We start from the raw sequence: 27,092 nt of genomic DNA, 5'->3' as shown, positions 1-27,092 counted from the left end.
GTTGCTTTTGGTGTTTTAGACATGAAGTCTTTGCCCATGCCTATGTCCTGAATGGTACTACCTAGGTTTTCCTCTAGGATTTTTATGGACAATAGGGAATTCTTAGAGCAGTAATTATAACCGGCACACAAATAGGTTAAAATTATTTAAAAGAATTACAAATCAAAAAATATAAATTAAAAATTAACCAGAAACAAACATTTTCAGCTTTTGGAGAATGTCATAATAAAGGTCAACAAAAGAGAAAGTGACGTAAGTTGTGTCACAACTCCTACATATAAAAGAATAATACGTAACTACTGGAAAACTTTTAGCATTATAATAAAATAATAACAATGTGTTAAAACTTTAATTCAAGAAGTTAGTTTCACAATCATTTCAGCTATGTAAAAATATACACACTAAGAAAACAAACAAAAAAAGAAATTTACACCTAAATAAGCTTCAGAATTGCCTCAGAGGTCTCCTCCGTTCTCCTGGAAGTTAATGTAATGCTTTTGCAAACAAACACCATGTACTTTTATTTCAGAGATTACATGAAGGGTGTGTGCCAGGGACAGTCTGGAACTGGCCTCCTCACATTCTCCCGAACCTTCCATACCCCTCAGCTCTCCTCCCCTAAACCTTCACCCCCAACCACATACACCTTACACTTCCCTTCCCTGCATCTCTAAGGATCCAGGACAATCAAGGTCTCCTCTCTGTCCAGCCACCTGCTCCCACTTCCCATGTCACCTCCCCACAGAGGCCTTCAAGGATAAGAAGAAGCCGACTGCTGCCTCCCCTCCCACAATGGCCACATAGACACAGACAAATCCACATTCTACACACACCTGTGCTCTCAGAACTGCTTGCTTGGGATTGAGGGGACTCTAGGGTCACAGATGGTTCTCTCTCTGTCTCTCTCTCTCTCTCACACACACACACACACACACACACAGACACACACACATACTCTCAGATTTCCAGCTCACTGGGACTCAGGCCCCGCCCCCTGCCGCTCTCACCTCTTGGCTGCTCTGTGAAGCTCTCAAAAACCCCGTAATTGTTTCTGCAGTAGGTGTCCACCTTGTCCGGCTTCTCCTCCAGGATGCCCTTCTGGCTGTTCCAGTTCTCCGCGACAGGTCGCCCCAGTTGTGTCACCGCCTGGAACTCCCCCAGGTCGCTGTGGAAGCGCAGGTTCTCTTCCCGTTTATGGATGTATCTGTTCAGGTACTGCACCGGCTCAGTCCCATTGAAGATATGACACTCACACTTAGCCTGCTCCAAGAAACCTGCTGTGGGAACACGAACGATCCAGTCACAGGGATGGCCTCCGAGGAAGACACTGACACCGACGCCCCATCCAGGACTCCCTGGGCGGGGTGCAGGCCCTGGGAACCTTGATCCGCCCCACCTGCAACCCTGACCACGTACAGCCCAGGGACTCATCCTTTGTCTTCCCAAGGCGTACGGGGTTTGGGACACCAGGCGGGAAAACTACCACTGATTCCAAGGCTTTTGGGATCCCCTCCCTGCCTCCAGCCTGTTCTGGAGACCTCCAAGCAGGAGCTGGAGGAGGATCTGCCCAGCACTGCAGCCCGCGCCGCCTCCTCCTGGGAGCCTCCACCCCAAAGACACTCTGCTCCTTCTCTCATCCCACACGCTTTACCCCTCCTTAAATAGCACCCATGGCCTTCATCCTGTGAACACTTCCTTAGTGCTGACCTTGTGCCTGCCTGCGCTGCCTCTAGGAATCCAAACAAGGGAAAACAGACCTCTCCACTCTGCTAGGGGAGATTGAAGAGCAGTGAAAGTGATGGCCAAAAACCAAACACACAAGAGCTTAGACAGGAATGAGAAATATCAGAAGTGTGGAGTTCTAGAACAGAGAATAATAGGATGATCTCAATTACATTAGGGTGCCAGAGAAGGACCCTCTGAAGAGTGACAGTTCAGATGGGACTTGACAGGTTAAGCAGGTGTGAGCCAGGGGCAGAGTGGAGACTGTGTGTGTTTGGACAAAACGGGGGAGACACATTTCAGGTTTAGGAAATCCCATAGACAAAAGCTTGAATTGATGAACTTCTTCAAGAAACTAGAACAAAGTTCACTAAAGCAGAGAGGCTGAGGCAAAGGAGGGTAAAAGATGAGCCTGGAGAAATCACAAGAAGCCAGGTATTTAAGAGTCTCGTGGATGGCGTTAGGATTTTGGATTTATACTAAAGACAATGGGAAAGTATCAAAGAGTTTTAAGGAGAATAAAACCGTGATCCCTGTAAATGTTCACAAACCTTCCTTTGCATTTCTAAATCCACAAAGCTCAGAAATTCAGTTAAAAGAAATTTGTTCCCAAAACTCATTTGTCAAATATCATCTGATGAGGGTAAGTGGTCAAAGGTGTCTCAGAGCTCTCACTGGTGACATGTGCTTCTGTAGTTTCAATACGTATAAACATATACATATATGTGTGGAAATATACACATATGTAAAACACTTTGCATGTATGTTTGATGTTTTGTCTTTATGTTTTATTGAAGTGTGAAAATGACAAAATTCACTTAAAATAATCCTGTGGGTAAAAGTGAAATGAATAAATAGGAGCATTTTACATTGTGAATAATATCAAAAGTAAAATCACTGCAGATATCTGAGTCATGTTAGTGAAAAATAATTGCAGCAGCATCACTGTTTGTGACTTACAAGGGCAAACTGTTGAAAGTTAATAGAGATAGTGATGACCAACAACTCATGAAAATGTTGAAAAATATTGCATAAGGCAAAAAATAAATATGAAGGTATTGATCTTGCATTGACTAAATTGCCACGGTCCCTGTTGGACTGAACCAAGGAGGATGAACAGGGGAATAAAGACAAAAGACAGAAGAGTATATTTGGAAGAAGGGATCAGGGGGCACCTTGCTCTTAGTGAACAAGGACCCTGAGGTTTGAGCTGCCTTCATATTTACTGAAAAGAGATAGCGAGAAGAGGGTGTGTGTCAGTCTGCTGCTTGATCCAGAGCAGGTTTGCAAGACTGCATTCCTCGAACAATAGGCTCTAGATGTCCCAGTACATAACCTCAAGGAATCCGGCACCAGGGAGTGATTGCCCTCAGCAAACCTTCTGGGCTGGCACAGAAGCAAGTTTGCTCACATTCTGTATTCATGGTAAACAGTTTGCTGTTTGACCATATAGCCTCTGGGGAATGCTGAGTTGGTCATGATTCTCCAGCCTCCGGCTCTCTACATTTCCCTCTTTCTGTTTATGTATTAATTGAAAGAATGTAAGGCTAGGTTGGGCAGCTCTCATTTTCTGACTGGTGGTCCATTCAATTTTACAGACTATGAACAGAAGACAGAGACAAAACAACATTATTCGCAGAATTACATGTGAGATGTTAAGGTAGTGTTTTAGGTAGGTCCAAGGATTGAGGCTCTCCAGGCCTTGCTGGAATTCAGTCCAGGCTTATAAAGAAAGCTGAAATTCTTGAGTTTGCTTATTTAAGTCAAGAATTTTGTTTTGTAATTCACCAATATCAAAGGTGATGTCAGATGTGAAAGCTCCCTGCAAATGGACTTTCACAAGGTCCCATGGATACTCACTTTGGTTACATTCTGAGTTGGTTACACAAATATGAGTGTCATTAAAATGACAATGCAATTGCTGCTGCAACTGTAAGCTTTGTACTTGTTCTCCTAACCATAGAACCATGGATTTCAAGATTACCACTTCAGTCTGTAACTCAGTGTTAATTTTATTCTGAAGTAGCCATGCCTGGTCGACCATACACTTCCAGTTCTCCATGTAATAAGCTGTTTGAATAGAACTGTGCAAAGCTACAGAGGACATCACAACAGAAGTTATTAGTGTGACCAAGGAAACAAGAGCAAAACTTATCATGCCTAAGGCTCTACGGGCATGATGAGTAAGCCGAGTTAGAAAAAGTTTCACATAATGCAAAGCAGGTGTGGCAGCCCAAGGCTTGGACAGACTAACAGGAGTCCATAGTCAAGGGACACGACCCAAAATTATCAAGGTAGGGATATTATGTGTTTGCAAAGTGCTATGATTAATGCAGTGATATAACTGGCAAGATTTACAGGTGAAAACACAAATCGTAAATTGAGTGGTGATATTCCCTACAAATGTAACATTAAAACTGTGTTGCTTACTATTGCTGTTATTGGATAATATCCCAATCCAGATGCTGCCATTCATAAATGGGAGTGCTGCCTTCCATAACATCTCTTGGATTGGTCCTTTCCTCCCTAAATAATGCCCCTGAGGAAGAGGCAGGCTAAAGCCTGCTCCATGCCAAGCAATCTGGGCAGCAGAATGGGATTGGAGCCTGGTGTGGTACAAAGAAGAAGGATTATGAGCTCGCCACCAATGCCAGGGAAGTTTGTGCCGTGATTGCTGATTATTAGCTTTTCCATCTAGTTGACCTTTAGGTCCCCAATCCACAATATCTCCAGTTAACATAGTTTGTTTTTTAGCCAGTGGGCCAAGACACTGGGTCCACAGAGGGGGATAGGAACTATTGAAGGGAATCCATTCCTTATGGTCAGCACAATTAGGGCGACTGGCCTGGGAATGGTCAGTTAGCACACCAGTTACATTAATAGAACCAAGATTTAACAAGTACATGGTTTTTCCATAGTGACTCAACCATGTTTGAGCTTGAGTTTGTAAGACAGCTATGGCTGAACGACGTCTTTGCGGCGATACACAAAGGGGTCCTTCCAGTAGAGCGGTATAATTGATGACATTGTTCTGAGAGTCTAACTGTTCTATGTCAGGGGGAGTTAGGGGTCCTGGAGTCGACGCTCCCTGATCATGATAGATCTCAGGGGGAGTGTCACTCCAGGGTATAGGCCGTACTGCTGGGGGATTAGGAATATATGCCCAATATATTTTTGCCTCTGCACAAGGAAAACATACCACAAAAGACATTATGGTTATCATAGCCAAGAACATGGAATCAGGGGTTTTTGCCTGTCCTGATGCTCCAGTAGTTTCTTAGCTTCCTGCATGGTTTTCCTGAGTTGCCCCCAGTTTATGGGGGTTGATGTTGTTGTGACTCTGATGAGCCTTCTCTCTGTCTTCGCACTCAGGATCAGCTGGCTCATGGCTCATAATGGAGGGACCGGGCCCATCGCTGGCCGCCCTGGGCTCCTCCAGTCTCCTGTTCCAGGGTCGCATGCACCTTTAAGGCACCTACACGGTTTGTCCATCTCCTGTAAAAGCACAAGTATACCCTCATCCCCATGTCAGTAAATCCACCAGACTTTTCCATTGTGCTTTTTCTGGAGATTTCCATAACACTTTTGGAAAACCTCTCCTCTTTTTCTCTAACAGTGGCCAATGTCTTTCTGCTGCAGTCTTACCATCCATACTAGCAGTCAAAAAATTTCAAGTAAATAAGGCTAAATGTAACTTTGATTGCAGTGGTAACTTGTCTCCTACTCCTCCTTTTTGTCTTTCCAATATGCGTTGCAATGTTTGATGTGCCCACTCTCTAGTGTTTTGTCCTCTAGGATTATAAGGAATTCCTGTTTTATGGGTTATAGCCCAAAGCTGTAGGAAATTTTGGAAAGCATGACTAGTATAAGCAGGTCCATTGTCAGTTTTTAATTGTTTAGATATCCCCATATGAGCAAAGGACAACAGACAATGTTGCCGCACATGACCAGCTGTCTCACCTGTTTGACATGTAGCATGTAGCATATGTGAATAAGTGTCTATAGGCACATGAAGTTTACCAAAGGCTGCTATGTGTGTAATATCCATTTGCCAAATTTCATTTGGAGCCAAGCCTCGTGGATTACATCCTTCTACAGGTGTGGCTCCAGAGACATGCTGGCAAGCAGGACAGGCTTCTATTATAGACCTACCTTGGCTGTGAGACAAGCAAAACATATGAGTAAGGGCAGAGGTGTTTTGATGCAGTAATACAAGAGAGGGTTGAGCTTGCTGAAACACAAACCAATCAATGTATCTGCTCTATCATTACCTAGAGATAGTGCTCCAGGTAGTTGTGTGTGAGAGCAAGTATGAGAAATACAAAAAGGAGCTGCATGAGAGTGAATAGTTTGTTGAAGTCTTAGGAACGAATTAAGTAGTTCTGGTTCTAGAGTACTTTTAATTATAGCAGTTTCTATATGACTGGCTACATGTACAACATAAGATGAATCACAGCCAATGTTGATAAGATCTGAAGCTGTGAGCTATAAAACGTGAATGACTGCAATCAACTCTGAGCATTGAGCTGAAACCCCAGAGGTCATTATTGTTTGAGTATGCTTGGGTCCATAAATAGCTGCACGACTTTGGGAAGAGCCATCAGTAAAATAGGTTTGTCCACATGCAATAGGCTCGTGATGAGTAATCACAGGAAGAATGAAAGAATAGACTTTTTAAAATTTTGTCTGAGGGATAGTGAAAGCAAAGGTTTTTGTGGCTGTAGCCGGGAGGCACGTTGTTGCTGAAACATCTGTTTTACAAGCTGTAACTCAGTTTCTGCCTCTTTGATCAGTTGCCGCGGGGAATTTAATGAAGAATCTCCCTGTAGGATTTGATAAAGATGTGTAAGTTGATAAGTGGCAATACCTGGCATCCAGTGCAGCCAATTAATATCCCCTAACAACTGTTGAAAATCATTTAAAGGCTGTGACCTGTCTTTATGGAGAACTACTGTTTGAGGCCGTACACTGCTTTCAGTAACAATATTGTCTAAGTAATGGTATGGCCAAGTTGTTTGTACTTTTTCTGGAGCTATTTTGAGATTCCATTTAGTTAAAGCCTGCTTTGTTTCTCAGAATAACTGATGTAAGACTTGATCTGTAGGAGCAGCCAAAAGAATGTCATCCATAAAATGAATGATGTAAGCAGTAGGAAACATATTTCGAGGCTCCTTTAATGCCTGTCCTACAAAATGCTGACGTAGCGTAGGACTATTAAGCATGCCTTGGGGTGAAACTCTCCATTGAAGCAAGAAACAGGTTCTCTTTGATTAATAGAAGGCACAGAGAAGGCGTATCGAGACTTATCCTTCTCATGTAATGGTATAGTGAAGAAACAATCCTTAAGATATTGCTGCAAGAGGCCAGTCTCTAGCAATGACCACTGGAGTTGGCACACCTTGCTGTAACGGACTCATTGGTTTAATTTTTGCATTAACAGCTCTCCAATCATGCAGCAGTTGCCATCTTCCAGACTTTTTTGGAATAACAAACACTGGTGAATTCCAGGGGTTAACTGAATCCTCTATAGTCCTGTGTCCAATTGTTCTTACACTAGTTGCTAAAGTTGTGTCAGCTTCTCCTGAGATAGGAGCCTTTGATCCACCCGTATGGGTTTGTCACTGGCCATTCTAATGATAAGGCAGAGGGTGGAGGAGAAATATCAATGACCCCCATCAGAAATCCTGACTTCCTGGTCCTTTTCTATTGGTTTTTCCAGTTATTTATATCGGGTTAGGTTTTCCTCGTAGGAATTTCCCTAAACCTTTCCCACTCTGATATCCCATGTCCTTCAACATTTTAAATCCTGGGTTATCAGACTTTTCATTTGTAAGTCTCACATTCCACGTTGTAAATAAGTCTCGATCCCATACATTGATTGCTATATTTGCAACACAAGGCTGAAAAGGACGTGACTATCCGGACCAAGACAAGGTAAAATCTCAGCACTCTGTTGAAGACTTTTAGCTGTTCCTACTTCCAGTAGGGATGTGGAGGTTAGTCTGAGAGACCATACTGGGGGCCAGTCCTTAGTGCACATTACTGACACATCGGCTTCTCTATCCATAAGCCCATAAAATTTCTTTCCTTTAATTTGTACTACATAGGTGGGTCTATTAGAGGCTATGGGCTGGGATAGATAGATTTCCCATGTAATTGTGCTCCCAAACCCTTTATTTCCTCATTTCTCCTTTCGTGGAGAAGGGTGTAATTTGCAGGGAATAAGCAACATTTGAGCAATATATTCTCTCAGTTCAAAAACCCAAAGATCTTTTGACATTAAAACTACTTGAATTTCTGCTTCATAATCGGAGTCAGCTACTCCAGGGACTACAGTGATGCCTTGCAAATTAAGGGGGCTTTTGCCTAAAATTAGTCCCATGTATTCTGCTGGTAAAGGTCCCCAAATGCCAGTGGGAGCTTTGGTAGGTTTGTCTCCTCCAACGAATGTAGTTTTTTCTCTGGCGGGGAGATCGAATCCTGTGCTTCCTGGTGTTCCTGGAGTGAGGAACACCAGGAATCAATGTTTCTCCTGAGACCCATCCCTGAAGTAGGACTGTGGTCTGAACTGGAAATGCCCTCATTGTTTGAGGGGCTCGGGTCCAGGCCCCCTTCTAGTTTCCTGACAGGGGGTGCTGTTTTGATGAAATTTTGAGCGGCACTGATTAGCCCAGTGATTTCCTTGGTTACAGTGGGGACAAAGTCCTGGTGCTTTTTTCCACTGGGTGAGGCACTGCATTGTAAGGTCCTTTCTGTCCTGAGATCTGGCGGCATTCCTTTTTAAAATACCCAGTTTTTCTATAATTATAATATTTTCCTATTTTAGGGTTTGACCCTTGGCTCCTTTCAGATTTGTCAACTGCCTAATTAGCCATTGCCTGAGCTAATATTGTAGAGCGATGAAACTCAGTTCCCACATCTTGACAAGCTCTGAGAAGATTTCCTAAGTTTTTTGTACACCTCACAGGTGCCAATGCACATTTACAATCTGCTTTTGCATTCTCAAAAGCTATAGTTAAGGTTAGCATTTCTGCAGCAGTGGTGTGAGGAATCTGATGCTTCATTGCCTCTTGTAATCATGCAAGAAATTGTGCATAAGGTTCCTGCAACCTTTGCATGATGTGTAAAAAGGATTGTATTGGGACTCCCTCTTCTGGAATTGTGGCCCAGTCGCATTTAACAGCCTGTGCACACTGCTGGTGTTTGGGAGTGTCGTTTGATGTTCCAGGTCTGAATAAGGGCCATTACCTAACAGCACGTCCTGTGTAATGTCTCTGTGTCCAGCCACACGATTCTGTCTAGGCTGGTCTGCACACATTTCTTGTCAATTTAAATTCCATGTCAGGTATGCGCTAGGAGACAAACAAGAGTGAGCCAAATGCTTTAAATCAAAGAGTAGAAGGCGCATAGCTCAAATACAGATTCTAGCAATCCTAAAGTGAATGGGTTCGGTACACCATTGTTTATCACACTCGTTTTAATTCCTTCAACAACTTAAACTCTAGTGGGGTGTGTTCATTAATAAGCTGCTATGGATTATTTGGATCAGGCCTTACAGAAATAGGAAAAGTGTAAGGTCCTAAGGGCTCTCCAGCTATGGCAGCAGTGTGTAAAATTCTCTGTATTGGTGTCTCTATTTCTGCTACTGAAGGAAGCAGTACAGATGTTTCTGCCATTGGAGGAGGTGGTATAGGCCAATTTTTATCCTCCCTCTCCTGTTTTTTATTTTCAAGTGGAGCTGTGGGTGGGACAACAGATTCTTTCAGATTTTTAGACTCAGAACATCACTCCTCCTGTCCAGTAGAATAAGAAGGAGATAATGGCAGAAGGACAGTACGGACTAAACTCCAAGTGGAGAAAACAGAAGGATCAACTTTGAGACATTTCTGTGGAGCCCATTTTAAACCTTCTGCTCTGTCCCAATTTTCCACATCAAGAGTGTCTGTCTGTGGGAACCATGGGTTATGTGTAATAACCTCCTGCAGCATCTTAGTTAATGTCTGAGATCTAACCTGAGCACCAGATTGTTTCAATAAAACTTTAAGCAGCTGCACATAATGTTTTTCTTCAATAGACAAATTCTGCCCCATGTTACCTTGATTGAGAAAACTTCCTGTTCCCAGTACTTCTTTAAAGCACTGCTCCCAGTACCTCTTTAGGGCACTGACCTTATATCTCCTGCCAGCAGACTCATCCCGGGGTCCCCATTTGTCTTGTCAATTTCAGTTCCTCTGCCCCAGCAGACCTTCTTTGTTCACATCCTCGTGTCCCTGTGCTTGGAAACCACTATGGCATTGCCCTGTCACTGTTTGAATGCCACTATGCCGCAGACCCTGTTGGACTGCACAAAGGAGGATGAATGTGGGAATAAAGACAAAAGACAGAAGAATATGTTTGGAAGAAGGAGTCAGGGGGCACCTTGCTCTTAGTGAACAAGGAACCTGACCTTTCAGCTCCCTTCGTATTTATTGAAAAGAGATAGCGAGAAGGGGGTGGTTGTCGGTCTGCTGCTTGCTCCAGAGCAGCCTTGCAAGACTGCATTCCTTGAACAATAAGCTCTAGATGTCCCAGTAGATAACCTCAAGGAGCCCCATGCCAGGGAGTGATTGCCCTCGGTAAACCTTCTGGCGGCTGACACAGAGGAGAGTTTGCCCCTATTCTGTGTTCATGATAAACAGTTTGCTGTTTGATCATATAGCCTCAGTGGAATGCTGACTTGGTCACAATTCTCCAGCCTCCAGCTCTCTATACTAAATGGATTCAATAAGAAAGTGGTTGAATGCACGCAACTGTCTAGTTTTTTATAATGAAACAAGCAAAAATGAACCATAAGGAAGTGAATTGGGTGCTGAGTGTATAAAAGATGTAAGTCTAGAATTTTCAGAAGGAGCACAGTGTGAACCAGTGCTCTCAGCCTCAGCACTATTGACATTTTGGACCAGATAATTCATTGTTGGTGATGGAGGCTGTTGTGAACATTGTAGGTTCTCTAGCAGTGTTCCTGGCTTTTACTCATTAAATATCAGAAGAAATCCCTCTTGTGATCACCAAAAATTCCTTCAAACATTGCCACACGTTCCCCAAGGGAGATGGGAGGGAGAGGAGGGGTGGTGAACTATCACTGGGCAAGAACCATGGGTGTGAATCATCTGAAAAAACCTGTGATGAACAAGCCACTTTTAGTTATGGAGCAACTGAGAATTACTTTGAAAAATACCCATTGAAACTCTTGGTCCTACATAAAATGTAAGTGTTGTAGAATTCTGGTCCCAATACAGTGCTATGTTTCCAGCAAATAAACTTGTTGAGAACCAAGATTTACTGATTTCCTTGCCTTACCAATCAATCCCTGAATCATATCGTTTATCTTTCATATCTTCTTTCTTAATTTCTGTGCCACTGGTCCACTAATTATCTGTAGTAGTGAATCACAACCACAGCTCTTTTATTCCAGTTAAATGCCCCAACTAACTCATGTTTTTCAGTCTCCTACTCCTAACAATACTGGCAGGCATCAAATTTCCAGCCTTGGCCAGAGGTAGAACTCTCAATTTTGTAGTCAAGTCACCTCAGAAAGGGAGAAACCAAAAAAATGACATTCTTATACAGACAGTTTACAAAACATGGGCAGGTCCCCAGACTTTGAGTACAACCTTCACAAAGCTTCCTTTGCCCTTTAGAAATGATGCAGAGAGGTGTGCACCCTGGATCAAAAATGTCTGTCTTTTTATTCTTAAATTATCTAAGCACTTTCTTTACAGAGAGAAAGTTAACAAATAAACATGTGTGAAGTCGTTATCACTGTGGCTTGCATGATTAGCACTGTAATCCATGCTCATGTGTCCCAGTTAGGGTTGAAAGGTTTAGCAAATAAAACCAGAGGATGCTCACTTAAATTTGGATTTCCAATACATTACGGTGTGTATCTGAAATTCAGATTTAACTAGGAATCTGTATTTTATTTGGCAACCCCAGGTCATCTTCCTAGTCAACCCTCAGAACAAGGAGTGATTTAATACTTCCTTGTGTTCTTCAACATATGCCCATGATAGACATATAGAACTTTTAAAATGATAAATGCAAAATGAACAAAATTTCCTCCTATACATTGGAACTAGCAGCCCTTGCATTTCTGCTCCCGCTTCAAGAAACAACCTAGTACATATGAATATCAGAAATTTTTTCAATAATTCAGACACAAACTGGTTACTACTCACTAATGATGGACAAACACTCAATCTCTAGAATCAGAAAATCTGAATGGAAACATGACCTCTTCTACTTGGGTCGATTTTTACCAACCATAAGCCTTTTTGTAATCTGTCAAATGCATTTAATAATAGCATCATCCTCACAGGATTATTTTTAAGTGTAAAATTAAATAATGACTCTTCTTAGCACAGACCACATAATAAACACTCAAATATATTTCCATTTTAATTTTTATGATCCCTTTAACTGCAGCTCACATTATTTTTCCTATTCCTTGATTCTAAAGCAATTAGTATCTTCATCATGATTTTGCGATTGTTTTCTGTTATTATATTAGTTTCATAAAGAGTTGTCATTCTGAAAACATAGGGCAGAAACACTGGTTTATGTCTAATAAAGCAATATACCTGAACCTCACACAAAAGGCATCTGCTGACATAGGAGAAAGGGACTTTCTGCATGCTCAGATTTAAACTGCAATCTGATTTCTAGCACTACATTTGAGATATTGGGTTTTACTTATATCCTCTCAATTTTAGATTCCAGAGATGTATATGTTTTTAAACACCACTGATACAACAGGATCCTTATTGAAATCGCATGCTGAAAATCATAGGCCTGGTACACAGTCACTGCAAAATGTTACATGGCATATACTGATGGAGACCAGATTCATTTCATTCAAACTCCATTCTCATGACCTAGAGTAATAACTGATATATTCTACCTCACAAATAAATATGGGCTGTATGAAATATTGGACGTGTGACATTTTGCATGAACAGTCACCACTGCACACAGGGACTCTCTTGTATTTCCTTGCCACTAATGACTAAGCATCTCTGCTTCACAGGTCCTCCTTCTTCTCTTCAGCCTCTTTAGGCCCTTCCTTTAGATCCAGCTGACTCCCTGAACCCACAGCACAGTCCTTCCATGAAGCTCTCTAATCAAAACAGTCAACCTTAACCTCATCCTCACTTCTTCTACTTGCTCTTCAAATGGTCCAATCCATTTTCCATCCTGGATACTCCATTGACTGCAAGTATCAACTCCAGCAAACCCAGCACTTGCTCCTCTCTCACATTCTCACTTCACCCACTTAGTGATACTCACTGACTTCTCCCCTCTTCTTGAAAAAGATCTATTTTCCTTGACTTACATACATTATGTTCTCTTGGTTTTTCTCCAGCATCCCTGGGGTTACCCGTCTGTCCCCTTTGCTGGCCTGTGCTGCCTTCTTTTTTCTACACACATGCTATTACTCTATGTAATCTCTTCCACTCCCCGGAATTTAACAGAGTACACGTATTGATGTCGTCAGCATAAATACCTCCAGCCCTGGACTCACCATCTCTTAAATTCCATTGACCTTTTGATTGTTCCACATAAATGTTAATAAATCATTTCCAACCACTCCCTTCAAATAATTTCCTCCCACAATTTTCCCTATCTCAATAAACACCACCACTATCCACTTATTTGTCAAGACAAAATCCTTAGGAATAAGCTTGATTGTTCTATCCCCTTTACAGTAATCCATTAACGAGCTGAGCAAAACGCATGCCGAGTCTGTCCACTTCGTGTTTTTCACTGTCTTTACCACTAATGCACACCAGGAAGCCATGAGCCTGTTTTCCCTGAGGATTCCCTGCTGTGCTCCTAAATAGGCTTCCTGACCACCTGTGAACCCCAGCAATCCAACCCCCCACAAAGTAGCTAGAATTAGTTTTACAAATTGAATATAAATTGACTCTCCTTGTAACCATCCAGTAGCTTCCCATATCTGTTTAAATAAAATTAAAATTTCTTACTATGAACACCAGGGCCTAATATGATGAGGTTCCTGGCTTCCTCTCTGCATCCTACCTCATCTTCTGCCTCTCCATTTCCTTGCTTCCTCTATGTCAGCCCCTCTAGCCTTCTTTCTGTCCCTGCACATAAATTCCGACACCAGGGTTTTCCCCTCATTGTGTCTCCCTGGAACATTCGACCCTTAGATCTTCACATGACTGCCTACTTATTTTGTTGTCTCAGCTGAATGTCACTTTCTCAGGTAGAGCTGCCTAAGCATATGAACCAAAGTTGGGTGAATCCAATTCTCTCTTTCCACAAACCTGATGTCTTTTCTTCTGTGCACAATGACTCTCTGAAATTTTCTTCATTGTTAAATGATTATTGCATTATTGTCTATCTCCTCTATGATTGTGTAAACTTTCATGTGTAGGGACCAGCCCACTCTGTCTTACTCAAATAGAATGACTTGAACCAGAAAGGAGTCCAGAATACAGTAGCTACTGATAGAAATAACTGTGGTTCATAGAATAAACCAGAGTTCTGGGAGCTGATCACCGTGGGGATCCTGGAAAGCAAGAAGGGGCTCAAGCTCCAGCACTTTTTCATTTTGAGGTCACACTAGACCCCTTCTCTTCCCTGTGGGAAATACATGCAAACTTCTTCTTTCTCCTCCTTCTAGTTAGAAGAAGAATTCAGACATAAGGAAACAGTAATTATTTTTTTTTCTTTTTTTTTTTTTATTTTTGGGACGGAGTCTAGCTTTGTTGCCAGGCTGGAGTGCAGTGGCATGATCTGGGCTCACTGCGACTTCCGCCTCTGGGATTCAAGCGATTCTCTTGCCTCAGCCTCCTGAGTAGCTGGGATTACAGGCACCCGCCACTACGCCCAGCTAGTTTTTGTATTTTTAGTAAAGACGGGTTTCACCATGTTGGCCAGGATGGTCTCGATCTCCTGGCCTCGTGATCCGCCCACCTCGGCCTCCGAAAGTGCTGGGATTACAGGTATGAGCTACTGCACCCGGCCAAGGAAACAGTAATTTTAAGAAAAAAGAAATTTTTTTTGTTAAGATTCAACTCTTTCTGGCTGGGCATGGTGGCTCACATCTGTAATGCTAGCATGTTGGGAGGCAGGAGGATCACTTGAGCCCAGGAGTTTAAGACTAGCCTGGGCAATATGGCAAAACGCAGTCTCTACCAAAATTACAATAATTAGTTGGGTATGGTTGCCTGCCTGTAGTCCCAGCTACTCTGGAGGCTGAGGAGGGAGGATCACTTGAGCTTTGGCGGCAGAGGTTGCAGTGAGCCTCTATCGCACTACTGCACTACAGCCTGGGTGACAGAGCCAGGCCCTGTCTCAAAAAAAGAAGAAATTATCTCTTGTGATGAACCTCATAGTGCTCTGGGTCTTTGTAAGCTTTAAGGATTTCAGAAAATAATGACAACATAGCTGGGAAAAAATAGAGAGAAACTGGAGGAAGAGGTAAGCAGACATGGCTAATTAATGAAAGCTGAGGGCATGATGGGTGAACCTATAAAGTTTAGGACAAGACCCAAGTAAGACAATGTGTTTCCAAGACTTGCTCATTGACTTTCAGCCCTATGAGGTGTGAACAATGTCCACATTGTCTCGGTAACTCCACTCAGAGTATATACTTTGAACCTTAGCAAATTTCTGATATTTGACTATTTTTGACTTACAAAACAGAATTTAATATAATTTATCCTACATTCATTGAATCTCTTATTATGGAGTCTAGTTAGAGGCATGTAGGAGATGTAGGAGAAGCCAGTATAGAAAGGTTAAGAAAGATTCATAATAAACACTAACCTGGGCCAGGTTTTCAGAGGATGCCTTAAGTTCTTCAGGCACCAAAGAACATCCCATAGATATTCTTTGTCTGTAGGGTGACGCCAAGTACTAAAGATCTCGGCTTCAGCTCCAGGGATTTTTCTCCATAAGAAAGAAAGAGCACTAAGTATGACTTTTGTCAAAAGGCCTACATACGCTACAGGGATACAGGCTTTATAAACATTGGAGTTCAGAAAGAAAAGAAAGGAGGTAATGGGGAGGCCACTGGGTCTATCCTCACATATGAGGAAGAGGGGCCAACACCAAAGTTCCTGTGGAGGACATAACCCAGGGTCGTCTAGGAGAGACCCTTTGAATTCCGTTGACTCCCACAAAATTTTCAGAAAAAACCTCCTTTTGTCTGACATAAGTCAACATAGTAAAGGGAAGTGCTGTATGGGGAATGTATTTTATCATCCTTATTTCTAAATCCTCTAAAGACTCTGAGGACATGTGATGCAAAGGTTTTATTGGTGGAGATTTGAGAAGAAATGGCCTGTACAAAGGCCCATTGCACAGTCTCATGGAGAGGGCAACTAGTCAAGCTCCTTTTGTGGAGGAAATAATTTGGAATCCATGTAATACAGATGGGCAATTCCTGTTGAAAACATCACAAATACTTAAGGGACATAGCCTGGGCACAGTGACAAATTTAGCTCCCTACTTTACGCACCTTATAGTAGCTCAGCACCCACAATGTGCACTTAGGTCGGGTGTCCCCAGCCAAAGCCAGGCGAGGGCTCAGCACCATCAGTGTCACTGTCAGAGGTGCCATGCAGGAGCCTCCAGGGAGCCTCAGACACACTGTGCTGGAGAACAGGACAGGACCAGGTGCCAGGGTGGATGGCAAGTCTCACATTCACGGGGAACTATGACCTCCCTCTACTCACATCCCAAACACAGGGAGTAAGTTACTAATTTCTTTGCTCCTGACTTGGGTGATCTTGTGTTGGAGAACCAATCAGCATCTGAGTTCAGTATCATCATCAGTTGTTGCTCAGAGATGCTGTATGAAGGTCCTCTTCTGAAACGATTTCCTTCTTTAAATGATTGCTTTAATTTAGTACTTGGAAGGTTTGACCCAGTAGCATTTAAAACACTTTAATTGGGTCCTTATTGTGAGCCAGCTCTGTGCTGGTCAGTGAAGTGTTCACAGGTTGGAGCCTTGTAAGAGCATTCATTTCCCACTTGACAATAGAAGTGTTTGCAGCAGTGACTGTGTTTAGGAGTAAATGAGATGGAGGGAACTTGGTTGAAAATCAGGACACTTTTCATCTGGTCCTCACTGCACCATATCTTAATGTCGTAGAGTTGGGAAAATTACTTCATGTCTCACCATTGATATGAATGCACTGCGATCTTTCAGGTCTTTCAATACTGGAAAATGCTGTGTTTCTGTGAACGCCTCAAGTAGCAACAGCCCCTGGGTACCTGATGATATGACAGAATGACAGCTGTTGACTGGAGAATGTAATCTGTTTCCTATTCCCAGGTAGGGATGTCTTTAATAAGTTAAAGGAAATGGAAAGTTTGTTAATAATTTAATTTGAGTAAAAAGGTTTTTTTTCAAGTGTGTCTCCTGATGGTGGCCCCAAGTTTAGTGGCACCTCCAGAACACACACAGACAAGGGGTTTGCAGGGGCCACCTACATGCAATGGAGGGTCTGAAGGTGCCTTTGTATAGCACTTACCCTAACAACGTGATAAGGTCAACTGTGCAATCAAAGTATTCAGGGGACTGAGAGATCGATGGAAGACTCTCAAAGTCAGCTGTTGACAAAGCAACTGTGTTTTAAAATAATTAATATTTTATATGAAGAGTGTTCAATCTCTCATTCCTGATTCCCATTACAATTTCCTCATTTGATTGAGGCTATGGCCCTTTACTATTACACTTCTTTTGTTTTATCATAAGGGAAGACATAAGAAGACTTTGCTAACTAATATGTTACAGAATGTTCAGGAAAGAGAACCCTAGGGAAAATCTATGAATTATATCAGTTGATGTAATCTTGTAATTTTAAACATATAATTCTACATTTAGATAATTATTATGCTTTATATTAATATAAATGTGACATCTAAGATTCAGAATGGACTTCAAAGTACAATTATACGTATGAAGCTCTGCATAATTCACACTGTGCCACAGTTCTGATAGACGCTCCTTCCTTATGTGCCTTAGTGTTTCCAGAAGCAGGATTCTCACCGTGCTGCAATAAAAATGAGCATTTTACTTTGTACTCAGAATTGTACTAAAAGCTTTCTCTACTTCATATTTTTATTTAATTCTCACATCAGCTCAGTAAAATAAACACTCTTTTCATGCTTCCAGGTGGAGAGACTAAAATGATGGAGATAAAACAACTTTTGCAAAGATACACTAGTAAATGGTACACTATAGAGTGAACCAAATTATACACCCCTCAGACTCAGCCACTAGATCATACTCCTTTAGAAAGAAGGAGAAAAGAAAGAGAAGAAGAAAAAAAAGATACAAATTGTGCAAAAAAGAAACTAATTGTGATGGTAGTAATCTAGGAAAGCCAGCTAAGGTTCACATTAGTCTTTCAGGATAAAAGGGTGGTGATGCTGGCAGTGGCGAGCTGTCCAGAGTGGCCAGCTGCAGAGGGAAGTTGCAAGTGGTGGCAGCAGAAGCCACTGTAGGAGCAGTGGCTGTGGTGGGATCCTTGTGCCCCATGTCCCCTGTGCCTTGCATCACTGATGTTAGGGTCCACGTGTTTCCTAAACAAAGGAATGAATACACAAGACAACACAGGACAAGACAAACATGGCGGCTGCCCCGAGCAGCATGCTCTGCTTTATTTTATACACGCTTGTGGAATTTTACCACAGTCACAAGACACGAGTTGTTTTTATGTCATGAGTTGTTTTTCTGACCTTTCCCTAACGTTCTGAGTTCTCAAGATGCTTAAACATTAACCAGTTCCCAGAGTCTGCTGTTTGCGGCTGACTCTTTTGTTCTTTCTGTTTGCAGAGAAGAAACGTCATGCTTTGTTTGCAAGAGCATAACTATCGGGAACATCTCGTTTGCAAGCATGTGGTCCTCTACATCTCCCCCTTCTTATTTACAGGTTTGAATTTCTTTTAAAACCATTATCACATGTTGGGCTCGCTGGGATTTGGTGTTTGATCTCTGACACCGTCTCCAGCAGACTGTGAAAATGACAAAGGCAAGAACAACAATCAATACGTTACTAGAAACAGAAGTCAGTAAAGTTTTTACAGAGTTCATAGGGTTTAAAGACATCAAGCTTTGTGCAATACCAGTCATTAAATCTGCTCCGGTTAACAATGGTAACTGATTGCAAAATGTTTCAGAAATATTTTGCGTTAAGTCCTGTATTTCCAGGGAAAGATTGTTATGGCCAATTAAAAGATTTTTTTATCTCAGTCCAGTTATGTATAGTGCTATTAAAAGGAACAGGAGTAATACAAAATTGAGTAGTATTCCAGTCACATTTTAACAAAGCTCGAGTGTTCAACACTGTCAATTGATCACCTATCCAAGAAACTACTTGTTCCAAATTATCCACTCGTTCAGTCAGATGCGCATCTATGTTTCGTTGTTGTTGCCACAACAAATGAGACTGTTCATGCCATTGTTGTACAAATTCTGCATTTTGGATACTCTGATGTAAAGCTAATCCAGCAACAGCAGTGGTGGAGGCAATTGCCACAAGTCCTAGCACTGCTGTCATGACGATTTCAACCATTCTCCGACTGGCAATTCACTACAGCCAGCATAGCCAAAAATAAAGTCAGTGGGGTTTTTTGCTGCCCAGCTTGTTGAACAACCCCGTCAGCATCCTGAGTGAGCTTTTTCAGCTGTTCCCATGTTGGAGGCTCTGCAGGTCGAGTTCCGAAGGTGAATGTTCTCCGAGCACTCAGATTTAGCTCTTGAAATGCCTTCAGGAACTCTTCAGATTGGCTCCTCTTTGCCATGGCACTGTTTTAACTGTCGAGATGGAAACCACTCGTCTCTGGCACCTGTACGGACAAGAGCATAGCCTCGGCCCCATTGGAAAACTTTTCCTTTTAAATATTGTCCTTGTAATGAAGGATAATACACCCACAGATTACTTTTTTGTGACTTTTCTAAAAGCTGTTGAAAATGTTTTACTGCTGCGGATTGCAGTAATTGGCGCCAATGGTTAAGAAAATTTAAAGTAAATAGGGCTTTCAGAATTTGATGTTTTGGGGAATCTCGCCCATCTCCCCCTTTTTGTTTTAAAAGTTGTAATTTTAAGGTAGTATTGGCTCTTTCAATAATTGCTTGACCTTGACTGTTAAATGGAATACCAGTGGAATGATGAATATGGTATGAAGAGAGGAAGGCAGCCAATTTGCGAGAGCAATAAGCAGGGGCATTATCAGTTTTTAATTTAGCAGGGACTCCCATAACTGCAAAGCAAGTAAGTAAATGAGTAATAAAAGAGTCAGCCTTTTTAGAAGGTAATGGCGTAGCCCACTGGAAATGTGACCACGTATCAATAGTATGATGAACATATTTTAAATGACCAAAGGAAGGAACATAGTTACATCCATTTGCCAAATGTGATTTTGTTGAGTGCCTCAAGGATTAATACCTGGACTTAAAAAAGGTGCAATAATAGGAGCACAAGATGGGCAGGCTCTGACAATAGCTCGGGCTTGACGGCGTGTTATAGAAAATTGTCGTTGTAATCCTAAACTATTAGTATGATGTAGTTGGTGCTCATCCTGAGCCCGTTGGACACTGCCAATAAATAAATAATCAATTTGACTATTGCCAAAAGATAAAGGTCCTGGCAAAGCTGAATGAGAATGAATATGAGTGATAAAAAGGGGGGCAGTGCGGGAAGTAAGAGTTACAAATAATAAAGAAAATAATTTTTGTAAAGGAGTTTGAGGAAATAATGGTAAAGAAATCTAAGAAATATATTTAGTTACATATACAGCATATTGGGAATCACTAACTATATTACAAGGGGTTTGAGGCCAGTCTTGTAGAACCATAAGAATGGCAAAAAGTTCTCCTTGTTGTACTGATTCAAATGGATAGTGAGAAATTTTTGAATTGCCTGAAGTCCAGTATCCAGCCTTTCCATTGCTTGAAGCATTAGTAAAAAAGGTGGGACTTTTAACTGGAGTGTAAGAGATAGGATTATATGGCAGTAAAGAATATTGTTGCAGAAAAGCAAATAATTTATTACTAGGATAATGCTGAGAAAAAGAACCAGTATACTCAGCGCAAGCCACTTGTCAACCCTTATGAATTTCCAACGGAGATTTAATGTATTGATTAGATAATTGGGTAATAATTTTTATAGGGTCAGCACCAAGCAACTGATGAGCTCGATGTCGTCCTTTAATAATTAATTTAGCCAATTTATCAATATATGGGTGAATTTTTTAAATGGCTTTATTAGCCAAAAACAGCCACTCCAGAATATTATTATCTTGGTGTAAAACGGCCGTTGGCGAATGGGGAGTACGAAAACGACACAACGAAAGTGGAAGATTGGGTGCAATATAATCAAGGTGAGCTTCACTAATTTTATTTTTTACAAATGACAATTCCTCTTTTGTTACAGGGGATAAAGTCCCCATAGGTTGAATACAAGAATTTACAGCTCTAAGATTAGTTAATAGGTGCCATTTTCCTTTTTTTTTTTTGACAAGACAAACACAGGGGTATTCCATGCAGAAGTACTTGGTTCAATATGTCCCTCGGTCAATTATTCCTTAACTAAATTCTTTAAAGCCTTAAGTTTTTCTTTAGATAATGACCACTGTTCCACCCAAACAGGAGTTGTAGTTTTCCACTTTAATTGTAAAGCTTGAGGCTTGTGGACAGTGGCTATGAGTTTAAAGGATTGTAGCCCATCTTGAACATCATATTTTTGGCAGCTGGAGAAATGTGAGGAATGCTTAAAAAGGCACCAAACTGTTGTAAAAGATCACGGCCCCAAAGGTTAATATTAATGGGAACAATATAAAACACTACTTTTCCTTGTTGTCCTTCAGGTCCCACACGACTAAGGGGCTCAACACTTTGGCAAACTACAGAAGCAGTACCTAGGCCGGATAAAGTAACCAAGACTTGTTTCTTTTTCCAATGAGTAGGCCACTGAGCCAAACAGATAATGGATACATCTGCTCCTGTGTCAACTAATCCTTCAAAAAGTATTCCATTAATTTGCAAGGAACATAGAGGTTTTTGATCAGAAACTAAGGTTTCCCAGAAAACAGTTTTCCCAGTACTACCAAAACCTCCTTGACGAGACACATCTCTAGATAGAAAAGGAAAAAAGGGCAATAGAAGCAATTGTGCAATACGTTCCCCTGTCTTTAGGCGCATAAATTGTGAGACTTGTACCATAATAAGAATTTCATCAGTAAAATCAGGATCAATGATTTCTGGAACCACCATTAACCCCCGCATAGCGCTGCTGCTTCGACCTAACAAAAGTCCTAGATGTCCCTTTGGCAAAGGACCACACACTCCAGTAGTTAACTTATATATTCCTTCATTAGGAGACAGAGTATAAGGCTGAGTAATAGCTAAGTCAGCAGCAGCGATCTGCTTAGTTGTAGCATAAAGCTGAGAAACTGGGGTAAAGTGTGATACCCTTAAGGAGGACTCGAAGTCAATCCCTGATGTTGTAAGCCATTGCTCACTGGGTATTGTGGTAGGCCTGCATTGTAATTGTTGGGGCCCCAAGTCTGCGGGCCCCGACTCCCGTTTCCCGAGAGAGGTGACAATAAATTTCCACTCTTATCAGTTTTTGAACGGCACTCATTTGTCCAATGTCGACCTTTCCCACAGCGTTTGCATACCTCAGAAGGTAACCTTTTTTTTTTGAAGCAGAAAAGCCTAGTTTTTTCCGGCATTCCTTTTTAAAATGACCGGGTTTCCCACATTGATAGCATATACCTTGTTTAGAATTGCCTTTTAAAGCCTTAGAAAGTGCCCCAGCAAACAATTGAGCATTGTAAATAGCTCCTCCAACACCTGCACAAGCCAGAATGTATTTAGCTAAATCAGCTCCACTAGCTTTTAGAGGACGCAGCAGTTTTTGGCACTTGGGATTAGCACTCTCAAAAGCCAGAGTATCCAAAAGAATTTTAGCAGCAGGGCCTGAACCTACAGTCTTTAATACAGCATCTTGAAGACAGGCTACAAAATCTGGATACGGCTCAGTGGCTCCTTGTAGGATCTTTACAAAAGATAAAGAAGTTTTACCCACTATTTCAACCTTAGTCCATGCTTTTATAAACAAGGCTTTAATCTGAGTGAGAGCAATATCATCTAGGCCTGCCTGAGCATTAAGAGTGGCCTATTGTCCTGAACCCGTAAGCTGCTCTTCAGTAGGTCCTGGGGGATTTTGGGTAGCATTTTTTCTAGCTTGTACTCTTCCTTCCTCCCACCACCAACTTTTTAATTGAAGCCATTGCGAACAATCAAGGACAGCCTGTCCCAAAGTTTCCCAGTCAATAGGAATCATCGTATGTTCTGAAGAGAAGGAATCGAGAAGGCCAAGAACAAACAGTGACTGAGGCCCGTAATTTGAAATTGCAGCTTTCATTTCTTTTAAAAATTTAAATTGTAGTGCTGTAAAAGTCACATTATGACCACCGTTTGGGAACTGAGCATTGGGGCCAAAAGCTGCTCATGTTATCGGAAACAAATCTAATTTTTCAAAGTTATCTTTTACCTTTGATTCCTTCTTTTCTCCCACAGGAGGAAAAGACACAGAGAAAACTTGACCTGACACAGGCAAAGAGACAGGAGGTGGCGGTAAGGGGAAGTCTTCCTCCTGTGGAGCAGAGGGAAAAGTAACAGGGAAGGCTTGTGGCGAAGGGATAGGAGAAACAGGAGCAGTGGCACCTTGTGATTTTAACAGTTGTTGTAACATATCTAAAACTCTCTGCATGTCAGAATTTCCTTCAGATGAAGGAGGCATCAGTTCCTCCTCCAACTCTTTATTCTCAGCAACTGGGGCATGAATATGTTCCTCTCCAAAATCATTTTTCTCTAAACCTTCAGGTGACTCACCTCCCTTTGCAGTATCACCACGCTCTGAGTCAGTTTTAAGTAGCTCTAATGCCTGAGTAATGGAGCTACACAAAGTCCACAAATTTAAAGGTATAGTATCCCCTAACTGGTGAGCTCTACGCAAAGCTTTTACTACCTGTAACCATTCTCTCCGATTCAGCTGCACTTTAGTCTGATACTGAAACCAGTAACAATGCTGTTCAACATGGGCAAACAATCGCTTCAAAGTCCTTTCTTTTACTTTTACTCCTATGGACATTAACAGTCCCTGAAGCAACCGCAAATATTCTGAGGCCAGAGAGGTGGAATTCCCCATAACTTTCCCGTGGGTCCCCCTTCTTATTTACTTACCTGCCCACGGTCTCCCTGTGCCTGCCCGGGGTGTTCCCCCTCCGGTTCCTTGCTCTCTTGGAGCCACGGACCCTGCTCGCTGCACCAGATGTTGGGGTTCACGTGTTTCCTAAACAAAGGAATGAACACACAAGACAACACAGAACAAGACAAACATGGCGGCTGCCCCGAGCAGCATGCTCTGCTTTATTTTATACACGCTTGTGGAATTTTACCACAGTCACAAGACACGAGTTGATTTTATGTCATGAGTTGTTTTTCTGACCTTTCCCTAACGTTCTGAGTTCTCAAGATGCTTAAACATTAACCAGTTCCCAGAGTCTGCTGTTTGCGGCTGACTCTTTTGTTCTTTCTGTTTGCAGAGAAGAAACGTCATGCTTTGTTTGCAAGAGCATAACTATCGGGAACATCTCGTTTGCGAGCATGTGGTCCTCTACTACTGAGGCAGCTGACTACACTGTGGGGACCCTTGAGCAGCTGGCAGGACTGCCCCCAGGCCCAGAGCCTTCACCACTCTTGCGTTCCTGTGTTGTGGGGAGGGCATGGGGCTAGGGCCACCCTTCAGTGGCCTGGGGTGGGATGTGGGAGTGGCCTCACTTTGAGGACCCAGGCAGCAGCAAGGCCTCTGTCCCACCCTGCCGAGGGTGCCCAGTTCCCACGCCTCAGGAAGAGGCTCTGCCTGAGGCTGTCCAGGGTTTTGTCCCCGCGGGTGGCCACTGAGCCTGATGCTCCTGACAGCCAGGCCTGGGCTGTGATCTGTTCCCCAAGGTGCCTCCCCCACCCCATCCGGGTGAGAGGGAGCCCCGGGCACCCTGAGTGCTAGGAGAATAACTTGCAGAGACATCACCCTTGCCCACATGCCGGCCTGGGCACAGCGAGGGGAGCTGTGCACCCCAGGCTGCCAGAAGGTGTGACAGGCGCTACCTGCAGGCTCCACGGAATGGGTTGGAAGCCCCGCCCTCCCGACCCTCCCTGCAGGCAGCAGGATCCAGGCCTCTCTACACTCCACGCCCTCAAGGCTGAGAAGGTCCCCCTGTCCCTGCAGGCTTGGGGGTGTCTGCTCCCACTTTCTGGCCTCTCCCTTGGCCTCACTGGGTCCCATATACACACTCTGACCTCAGAGTGGAGTTGGGGCAAAGCCCCAGTGCTGTCACAGACTGGACTGGCTGATTGTGTGCACGCTCAGGGCAGTGTTGACACATCAGCCTTTTGCCACCTCAGTCACAGGGAAGCCAAGGGGAGATGGGCATGTAGTATTTGCAGAAAGTTTCTTATAGGGAGCATGGCGATGGGTCATTATTTTTCAGTCTGACATTTGTCTTTCTACACCCTTTACATGTAATGCAATTATTAATATGTGAGCTCTTATGATGCCATCTGCTTTCTGTTTTCTTTTTTGTTTCCTTTGGTTTTTTCTTCTCTGGTTTCTTTTCCTATTTTCCAATGTGTTCCTTAAGCAAGTTTTAGAATTCCAATTTTAAATCAATCATTTTTTGGTGGATCTCATTGTAGAGTTTCTGTGATTTATCTATCTATTAACATAACTTATCATAGTCTACTGGTGCTGACATTTTACCAATTTGACTAAAGTATAGAAACTTTCCCTCCTTTATGTCCCTTTCCACTTCTGCATGTGTAATGTGTATTTTTTATTTTCTCTACTTGCATCAAAAACCACATCTGTCAATATTGTAATTTTTGCCTCAACCATCAAATTAATTTACAAATTGGAAGAAGTCTGTTGTATCTAACCATACTTTTACTCACTTATTGTTTGCTTTTTTCCCGATTGTCCAAGATTTCTTCCATTATCATTTCTATTCCGGTTCAAGCACTTCCTTTAGCCCTTGTTTTAATGTAAGTCTGCTAGCATGAAATTCTCTTGATTCTCCTTCCTCTAAGTATGTCATGGCCAGGCGTGGTGGCTCACTTTGGAAGGCCAAGGCAGGCGAATCCCATGAGCTCAGGGATTTGAGACCAGCCTGGGCAACATGGCAAAACCCTGTCTCTGCCAGAAATACAAAAATTAGCCAGGTGTGGTGGTGTGTGTCTGTAATCTCAGCTACTCAGGAGGCTGAGGTGTAAGGATCACATGAGCCTGGGAGGCAGAGGCTGCAGTGAGCTGTGATCACACCACTGCCCTCCAGCCTGGGTGACAGAGGAAGACTCCATCTAAAAAAAAAAAAAAAAAAAGGAATAAAATAAGAATGCCATGATAGAACACTTCATAATAATATTTTTACTGGATATACATTCTAGGTTAACATTCCTTTCAGACAATAAAATATCTTGTGCCACTCCTGTCTGGTCTGCATGATTTCTAATGAGCCATCCACTGTCATTTAATTTATTTTCTCCTGTGCATGAGGTGTCATTTCTCTCTTGTTGCTTTCGAGATTTTTTTTTTTTGGTCTAAATTTCTTTGGATTTATCTTCATTTGGGTTTGCACAGATTCTTGAATTTTTACATTTAAGTCTTTGTCCAAACTTGGAAAATAGTCAATCTTCCTTCAGACACTCTTTGGGCATCACCCTTTGTCATCTCCCTCTAAGACTCTAGTGACACAAATTTCATACCTTTTGTTATAGTCCTACAGATTTATCAGCATGAAATAATACTAAATATTATGAACAACTTTAGAAAAATAAATATGCATGTAATAAATAAAATATTCAAATATACAATGTACTATGCATGTAATGAATAAATTATTAAGAATGTACAATGTACTGAAGATGACAAAGAACATAAAATAGGAAGAATTCCACATCTCATAGAGAAAGTAAGCGCATTCTGTGAAGCTTTCCCAAGACAAAACCCCAGGTTCATCTAGATTCAGTGACTATTTTAAAATATTTAAGGAACAAGCAACACTAACTTTATACAAACTTCAAACATATTTGAAAAAAGGAAAAGCACTTGCAGTTACATTTGATGAGAGCTGTGTAAACTTTACTTCAAGACCTGAAGTGGGGGGAGCGGAGCAAGATGGCCGAATAGGAACAGCTCCAGTCTCCAACTCCCAGCTCGAGTGACACAAAAGACCGGTGATTTCTGCATTTTCAACTGAGGTACTGGGTTCATCTCACTGGGGAGTGCCGG

At 42.2% G+C, this 27,092-nt stretch overlaps 1 protein-coding gene across 1 annotated transcript in view; it reads right to left on the bottom strand.

The window, feature by feature from the left end:
- Positions 1-16,905, bottom strand: part of LOC105536148 (HLA class II histocompatibility antigen, DR beta 3 chain-like) — a 56,016-nt gene extending 39,111 nt beyond the window's left edge. The window contains exons 1-3 of the mRNA XM_011975423.1: positions 16,901-16,905; positions 16,279-16,385; positions 1,008-1,277 (exon numbers count right to left, since the gene is read on the bottom strand). Of these exons, the coding sequence (XP_011830813.1) occupies positions 1,008-1,277; positions 16,279-16,385; positions 16,901-16,905 (382 nt within the window). The remainder of the gene's footprint in view (positions 1-1,007; positions 1,278-16,278; positions 16,386-16,900) is intronic.
- Positions 16,906-27,092: the final 10,187 nt, after the last annotated feature.

Source organism: Mandrillus leucophaeus, unplaced genomic scaffold (genome assembly GCF_000951045.1).
Source record: "Mandrillus leucophaeus isolate KB7577 unplaced genomic scaffold, Mleu.le_1.0 Scaffold1554, whole genome shotgun sequence".
NCBI lineage: Eukaryota > Metazoa > Chordata > Mammalia > Primates > Cercopithecidae > Mandrillus > Mandrillus leucophaeus.
Note: the sequence above shows the minus strand (reverse complement) of the source record. Positions and strands in the feature narration are given on the sequence as shown.